Source organism: Priapulus caudatus, unplaced genomic scaffold (genome assembly GCF_000485595.1).
Source record: "Priapulus caudatus unplaced genomic scaffold, Priapulus_caudatus-5.0.1 Scaffold2213, whole genome shotgun sequence".
Lineage (NCBI taxonomy): Eukaryota > Metazoa > Priapulida > Priapulimorpha > Priapulimorphida > Priapulidae > Priapulus > Priapulus caudatus.
Genome location: NW_014579274.1, coordinates 13,497 through 22,528, shown reverse-complemented (window position 1 = coordinate 22,528; position 9,032 = coordinate 13,497). Strand labels below are relative to the sequence as shown.

The window sequence follows — 9,032 nt, the reverse complement described above, 5'->3', positions numbered from 1 at the left end:
TAGCACCCTGAATGCTCGCGTGGCTACCGTCATCCGAAATGTAGACAAAAACCCGGGGGCAACCCATTACTCATGCATGGGGGTGAACTGGCACTTTTCGAATAAACATGCACACTTGCAATGCAGATGTGTTTAATTTATTACTCACAGCAGAGCGAAATTGTCGCCTGCCTGAATATACTTGGATTTTAGCCTGTAAATTTCAGCAACTCAATCGAATTAGGTTATCTCTACTTTCTTGACTTATCACCAATGCACGAAGGGCGATGCCATCTTTGATTATTGATTACACTTGCACGCGCCATCTCGCGGCAACTATAGGCCTAGTGATACATTATGACACGAATATATAAGACAGTCGAGCAGGTATGAAGTAGGATGCATTGTTAGGGTTTAGTTTTAGTGTTAAAAACTATGCTACACAGTTTTGATGATGACGTAGCCAGTTTAGCGATAGAACAGGCTTTCAACCTTTTGCAAAAACGAAGGCCAGTACAGTAGAGCAGCAGACCTCAGATGAGCACTGTCGCTAATGCGGCACTTGTTATAATGAAGGAGTTCTATAGTTCATGGTATATAAGTCTCCCTTAGCTAATTACGCCCTCAGATGTTTCCTACAGTAGGCTAATAAAGCCGCTATGCATAACACCCTAAACATATATTAATATTATAAAAGCCGATAATGATACTGTGTTTTGGTAGACAATTTGAATCAAGCCTGCACCACAATGGTCATGTTGTACTCACCGTTGACTTGTTGGCATAATCTTTAAAAAATCTTTATTTAGTAATGTTATACATGAAGCCCCAGCACGTGTTATAAGCACCTTCATTGTGCTTAGCCTACTGGAATCCCTGTCTATCCCATAGATTGTGCTGAAAGAAGAATCGATGCAATATGGTAGTCACATGAACAATGCCAAATTCGAGCAGCAGCTGCATTCATCTAAGAGTTCTAATAACTGATGCACTGCTGCATTTATTGTGGCTGCTGCAATTTACACTGCTGCTTCTGCTGCTGCTGCTATTCTACTACTGTTACTGTGAATCTCTTGCTGCTAAATCTTCAATTCCTACTTTAGTTGCTACTGTAACTTCTGCTGTTTTAGATGCTGTGGAAAACTTTGTAGAAGCGAGCCATAACAATTTGTGCTAATTGTTTATGTCACAGATATAACTCGCTGCAAAATGCATTTAGCTGACAGCAGTAAAGATTTTTCATGAATGTGCTTATACAAAGGTAAAAAGGACCTAATATTAAAATGACAGAAACACATTTTACAATTCTTGCTATGACGTGACAAAACATTTAAGGATTCTTACTGTCTGACCATTTTCCTAAAACAAGCACAACCTTTGACCCATGTTGTTTTACTACTGACATTATGTTCTAAGGCAGAGTGATTTGTAACTACCAAAAAAATGTTTTTCTTGAGATATTGCGAAGAAAAATATATGCTTATCCCTCTTGCTAAAGATCACAAGGTCATCAGAGAGCTACTCTTTACATGTTAGAGTATTTAATTTTTTATATAAAGTTATGAATATGGTAGGTCAAGGTTGACACAAACAGTTATCTCCTTTCTGGGTCTGTTAGACTATGCCATCACAAATGTCTGAAACGTGCTATATTGTCCCATTTCCGAAAGATGCCTGAACTCATATTCCACTAGGATAGGCTTTTTATTCCATGACGAAGTTATTTAGATTTGCACTGCCTCTGCTAAAGCATACCAACCACCACTCCTGCACCTAATATTACAATGCAAAGCATTCCCCTATCTCCATCAGTTATGGCTTTTGACCCAAATCAGTGTTGCTCTGGATTGAACCCCTGCCAAATTTGAAAACTAGATTTTGTGCCACTACTGTGGAAGCCTTACTGGATCATGCATTGACACTAATGCTATTACAAGCCGCACCAGGTTGAAATGTGCAGTAGCACAAGTAATGCACATGCCACTAAAATCAGGAGTGTATCAATATTGATACACTCCTGCTAAAATGTATAAACCTCATTCGAACTCTAGTATTGACATCCAATATGCTTACAACCATTAGCTGAAGGGCAAAGTAGAATGCATAAGATGTCCATGAATGTGCACATTAAACAGGAATTAAGGGGGAGAGTGCATCAAAAATGTTCTTTTAGGCTGTTACCCATCGTTTTCCATGATAGTGGCAAGATGTGTTGTCTTGTTGCCAGGGGCAGCACAAGCATCAATCACAATGCTGCCAGGTGGTGGTTTAAGCAAGAGGGCTGGAAGACAACTCGCCTGCAATAAATAAATGCAATTTTGTTTCATTAAAAACAAAGTTGGTAAGCGAGGCAAGAAGGCAGATAAAATGTACAGCAAATTGAGGAAGCAGATTTATGTGGAGGAGTTAGTATATTAGATGTAAAGCACGTCGGGAGGACGAAGGAGATTAAGAGGCTGTGGATGGTGAATGGGGACGTGGGGGAAGTGTAGGAGTGCAACGTAACTGCTATAATATGTAAATTGCAAGTAATACACAATTTCACTTCATTACCTTGTCCTGAAAGATTATGCTTCCATTCTTGTAGAGTGGATGATTATGTAGATCAGTACCAGGTGCAAACACCAGCAACTCAGGTATGTGTGCATCTTCTACAAACTGCTTTTCCTTCAACTCTGCAACTAGATCCACAAATCTGAAACAAACATATCAAACATACACGGCAAAATTCCGTTACTCTAGCTTCATATTACAGTGCCATGAATCATGTATGTACTGCAATGTGAACCTGATACTGTTTATATATATACGTCACTTCTGGCATACATGCACAGCAGATATTGACATTAGGCTAGCACTACTATTTTTTATGTATTTATATTCTCTGTTACGTGAATATTGTTATTTTGTGTGCCACTTGTTGGGCATGCAAAAAACTGTACCCTCACAACGTCACTCAAACATAAAACTGAAACAGGAATAGAACAGTACAATCGTCATACAAGGTTTGCTTGTATTTTATGATAAACTTTATACTATTGTGCTTATATACATTTCAACTTATTGTTAATTGTGTTTCACAATTTATGATATTCAATGTTTTACACCTACTCTTTAAATGAGATGTCCTTGCTGTATTGCAGCATATCATAGTCATCATTTTGAAAAAGTTGAATAACTGCAGTGGTTGTTGAAATCAGAGTGTTGATTCTGATATATCTTGGTAGTGTCACTGTAATATTCAATGTAATATCACTTAAAGCAACAGCAAACACTTCACAAAAAATGATCAAAATGTATGTATTATAATTTTGAAAAATGTAGTAAGCATGCATATATCAAACTTGGCAGATGAACTTATTTCACAACTTTGCTGTATGTATCGGCACACCTTCAGGCTTCAGATGATCAGTGAGCAAGTCTTCTGTCCTCACTACCTTTGCCTTTATCATCAACCGTGCCAATCTTGCTTTCAGGGCTACCTTGTGTCGAAGAACTGCATCCTGCGGTCATTATAGCAAACTTAAGAACACTGTTATGGTGACTGCTGAGAGCGCAACTACTCTTTAAAGTTTTTTAAAGTCAGATATTTTGATAAATGATACACAACAATGTGCATATTTTGTGGCTTTGAGTCTACAACGCAGCACATTTGTAGCATTTATACTGGTATACAAGTGACTATCAATTTATGTGACAGTTAAGTTCTTAACAAATTTTTAGGCAAACCAAACACATGTAAAGAGAGAATTACCTGTCTAAGTTATGGTGAAAACTACCTCTACACTTGAAGACGATAATAATATAAGTATAATATATAAGAACTGGTTGATACTGCACCTTGGTTTTATTACCGGATGCTAAACCTTTACCAAACAGCAAATCATAAACCAATGGTAACACAAGGAAACCATGTAGACTCTTTTCCTTCTTCAACAGCCCTTCTGATTCGACAATGTCATTAATAATCGGTGTATACTTCAAAGTCTCACAAACCAATGCATACAGCTTCTTCTTGTTCTGAAATAATGATAATGAGTTTATAATTATATAGAATTCTTAATGGCAAGACAAAGACAAGAAGATGCATCACCTGAATGACCACAGTTGGATGACAGTTTGGAGTCAGATGAATTTAGCTATAATACTTGTAGACTGTAGAGGGTAGATCATGGTGGTTAGCTTGGCTACGATTGACACTGGGTGGGGGCAAGTAGGTGAGAAATTCAGGTATGTTAGGTGAGGAGATTTAAAATCTCTGCTGGAGTGTGTCAGACTTTAGTGAGGCCAGTTCTGTTCACAAAGGGCTCAGATGTTTTCTTGGATTGATTATTGCTGAATTCTTTAGTTTAAAAAAATAGCTACATGGCCACACTCTTAAAGTGGTTGACGCTTGGAATCACATCGAATACCTTGGAGTCACCATAACTGAAAGGCTCACCTGGGAGAAACACATAGGCAACACCACATGCAAGGCCAGTCAAACACTGGGATTTCTATGCAGAAACCTGAGTGAATGCACGCCACCTGTCAAGGAAGCTTCATGCGTGGCCATGGTCCGACCCTCACTAGAGCACGCAGCCACCGTCTGGGACCCACACCAGTAAAACCACGTCAAAGCCATTGAGCAGGTTCAGCGTAAAGCTGCCCGCTTTGTCTTCACCGACTATTCTATGAAGACCCCAGTATGTGTCTCTGATATGATAAAAGACCTCAACTGGGAGTCCCTCGAACAGCATCGAAAACACAGTCGGCTATCCATGATGTACAAGATCTGCAACAACCTTGTAGACATCAACGCGGACAGGTTCCTCCAAAGCGGTGATGCGCGTACTAGAGGACACCACAAGCTGTTCCAGGAGCGCATATCAGATCAAGTTCTGGTAAACTCCTTCTTCCCCAGGACAGTGCGAGAATGGAATATTCTCCCAGCCAACACAGTATCTGCGCCCTCCCTGGATGCCTTCAGGTCACTCCTCGAGGAGTGACCTGACACTCCATTGAGACACTGTGCGCCACCACCATGCACGTGTCTCGTTGAGCTACTTACGCTCTTTCAAGAGCCTAGTTCATTATACGGAAGAAGAAGAAAAGCATAATTTTGTTATATACAGTCGGGAAGCAAATAGGATTTGAATGGTGTATATATAGCTGTGAATGATGTGAATTACACTAAATCTATATTTCTTTGGGCGTTTAAATTATTATGTTACATTAATTGTGGGATAATTGCCTGCAATCTGCATGATCGGGGGAAAATATATGGAGGTGCACACGGTATAGGGGCGTCACATCCCCCGGGCATAGAGGAAGTACTAATGAGTCTACTCGGGCGGACCAATGGCTACGGCCACTACTGAATGGCACAATTACCACAACCAGGCTGAAACTAACGCTTGCGTCGGCGCGCGCTTGGTCTGCGGTGTGCGCCCGAACTCGGGGGCGTTAGATGAGCAGGAGAATGCCGGACGGCTAGTAGGAGAATCAAGTAAGAGGCTATAAGACATGTCTGGTTCCTGACCAGCCCTGTTGGCGAGTGGAATTTTTATATTCATAATCGCGCGTTCATTTTACAATCGGCCAGTTGCAACAATACGCTGCAAACGTACATGTCTAACGCATTGTCTGGCTTCCTTGAATACAAAGCTATAACATCACGTGTTTAAGCAACACAATGTTCGTTTATTAACACCATGTTATTTAACATTTCTGATCTAGATGTAATTCCGCTGTACAATTTTCAATTTTTTACTCATTCCTGCGTACTTGACACAGTGTTAAGTTCAATGTTTAGTAATTGTTTATAGTATATTCATATTATGTACTATAATATAGTAACACATAATAGCTTAACTTAATGTAAGTGTATGAAATAAATTTCATAGCAATCATTTTAATTAGCAATTATACGTCATTGACCAGCATCATTACCACATACTAAATATTTTATTATCTTCATATACATCAAGAGCCAAAAGATATAAATAAAGGAAGGACGCTTCTTTACTTTGTCTAGATAAAAGATAAGACCTGTCTTTATCTGCTCTTGATACATCATGATGGAGAAACATATGCGAAATGGTCCATAGATTTTCTGCTGTCATGCCAAATAGGTAAAAACATAAAGTTATGTACATATTAGGCTCCCTTCACTGTGCTTGTACAGCCACTGTCGAGCATCATAGCACTTGAGCAGAGACAGGCATGCAGCACTATCCGTTTAAATAATATCCGGACAACAAAACCCTTTGAGGGACGTAACCATCAATCCTACTCATCTTGGTTGTCCACTCCCGCGACAACCAAAAAAAACCTTAAAATTGAAGGCACTGGTAATATAAAGTCAAGAGCTAATTATACAGCTAAAGAGTTGTACAATGGAAAAACTGGAAATAGTGCTATTCACGCAATATTATTCTACTGAGCCTGTGGGAGGCATGAATTACCTCCAATATCTGGGCCTACGGAGTATTGTAGAGACATAGCGTTTGTCTATTTTAGAGAGGGGCAAGAAGGATCTGCTTATCTTTAACGCAATACCATGAACTTAGTCTAAGAACCGCATACAAAGAAATAATATTGCCGTGAAAAATGCGCTATTTCCCCGTTGTACACTCGGCTAGTATTATTAAGCTTCTTGATATATAATGAATATATTATGTAATATGTATATATATATATATAATAATATATATAATATATATATACTGAATATAGCTGATCTAAATTATTCAGTCAAGGAATTTCGGCAGATGCATCTCGGAGCGTCTAAAATCAAAACCCAGATCCACCCACCTCACCCCCCCACCTCTGCGCGCCCCCGCAAATGGCAAATTCACCTCACTGCGTAGCCTCAGCGCGTCACTTCAGAAAAGTAAGGCTGGGAGATATTTTTAAGGCTAGTAGATTTTACAGGTCCACTAGCCCTGCTGGCTAGGTGAACATTTTAGGTTAGTTTCAAGCCCTGCACAACACGAATAATTTACTTCTAATGCTTTCTAGACGTCCACAGAATACGGGGAACAAGAGGCATTTCTACCCTTCCGGTATGCATACAGCCCATACACGAATCTGCACTCCTAGTGCCGGAATTTCGGACGAAAAAAGAAAGCCAAAAAAAAGGCCTTTTCTAGAGACGAAATAGTTGCATGGCTACCGTTGGCTAACAATTACGTGCAGCTAATGTTGGAACACCACACTCCCTATAGCGAACGGACTCAATTAGATGCGCCCGGGTGGGCGTTTTACAGCGGGCGAGGCGGAGTGACAAATGCGATTGCGTCGAAGCCGGCTGATTTCGCAACATTCGCGAGGGCAAAAAGTTCGCGGTTGAGGTCGTAATAGCTGCGGATGTGTATCAATTATGTGCTTGGGGTCGTGTCGTGCGGCGGGTGTGCGCGTGTGCGTTGCGTCGTGTGCACCACGGGTGATGTGCGGAGTGTCTTGAGTGCGACAGGTGTGCGCGTGCGGCTGCGGGGATTCGTTTGGTGTGTGTGGGCGTATGAACGTTGCGGGTTGGCGCGTGTGCGGCGTAGAGGTGCGTGCGTGCGTGTGTGAGGTGAGTGCGTGGCGCAGTTTACACCGTGCGTGCGTGCATGCCGTTGCGTTCGTGTGTGAGTGGTGTGTTAGATTGGTATAGCAACTCGCCCAGTGGATTGAAGCTGCCAAAAGAACCCCCCCCACCCTCTATCATGGTCCTAACCACGGACTCGCCAATCCATACCAACTACTGACAAGATTGGACCAAATTGGCACACGGTGTTACTTTTATTCGTTAGCCGGCAGTACTTTCCCATCGATACATTACGATTTCGGAATGTTTTCTTTAAAAAGGCAGACCTTCTCCGAACAAACGATATATAAGCCCGCCGCGAATAAAACAATTATGTCTTCCAATCTGGGGCATAGCTCATCGGATTTCTTGTAAAATGCGAGTTTAATTTAATTTCGTGACGAGTTCTTAATTCTACAACGCGCGTCGACAGTTTCGACAGGCCGAGGCCGTCTGCTGTCTTTTGTCTATCAGCGACGAGTTCAAACTAATCCAGCACATCAGCAGGCAGATTAATTTGACATACGACGAACAGACCGCTTGCGCGAGTAAATTAAGCAATGCGCAATCGCGAACATGAAATTTACTAATAGCGTGTCTTGTAATTACAGCACACGTCAAATCGTCTGGCAGGCTAGTCCGCCGCGGTGTCCGACGGTGGACCGCAGCTCCGGCGTTATGCCATGCAGCGAAGCTAGTTATAGCCTACCAGCTGATTAGCTACACGTCCATGCACGTCACTTAAAACAGACGCCTGAACTCCGCAGGTGTCCGCGGCGTCGCTCGTCTGCTGGTGTCGGCGCAATATCTTTAGCCGATCTCTGCGCGTGATCTCGCATGCTCGCTCCAGACGCGCGTCCCTGCTCCCGCCGCCTATCGCCCCTCGCCTATGCTCCACCCCGCGACTGATATCGTAGAGCAACTTCGCAAATATTCCTACCGTCAAACGCCGGCGCCACGCGGATAACTGCTACCGAAATGACGTCATAGCACCGACGAAATAGACATGCCGAGCCGGTCCACCGCACCGCGTGTGGAACAACGCAGCAAGCGCGAGCGAAGACCTAAGGGTCCTCATTACACGGTCGAATGATATATATATATTATATATATTATACCAAATTAGAGAGTTCGTTAACACGCCGACACGAGGGTCGCAGCTCGATTTATCCTCCGTCGTCGCGAAATAATTCGCTATTGAGATTGGTCGACTCGAGAGCGTGCATGGGGTTTTCGTGATGCGCGGCGCTTTTGGATTTGGCGAGCGAAGAGCAGGGTGGCGGCGGCGCACGCGAAGACCACCTGCTATTGATGTGCTTCGCAGTAAGTCCGGGGGGTCCAGGGCGGAGGTGCATACGCTCAGATGATTGGGGTGCAGCGCGCGGCGGCGCGATCCGCGTTCTGCAGGCAGGCGACGGCTGCCGCACTCCCCGCGTTCCTTGAGCTCGCCCTTGCGGCGCGGGCGCCTCCCAGTGAAGCGCAGAACGTTTCAAATATAACG

The 9,032-nt window shown here is 42.7% G+C and overlaps 1 protein-coding gene across 1 annotated transcript in view; it reads right to left on the bottom strand.

The window, feature by feature from the left end:
* The window catches only part of LOC106818399 (probable 28S rRNA (cytosine-C(5))-methyltransferase), a 14,614-nt gene that overhangs the window by 3,557 nt on the left and 2,025 nt on the right, over positions 1-9,032 (bottom strand). Inside the window, exons 2-7 of the mRNA XM_014823113.1 lie at positions 3,820-3,999; positions 3,371-3,482; positions 3,091-3,211; positions 2,533-2,674; positions 2,161-2,276; positions 748-876 (exon numbers count right to left, since the gene is read on the bottom strand). Of these exons, the coding sequence (XP_014678599.1) occupies positions 748-876; positions 2,161-2,276; positions 2,533-2,674; positions 3,091-3,211; positions 3,371-3,482; positions 3,820-3,999 (800 nt within the window). The remainder of the gene's footprint in view (positions 1-747; positions 877-2,160; positions 2,277-2,532; positions 2,675-3,090; positions 3,212-3,370; positions 3,483-3,819; positions 4,000-9,032) is intronic.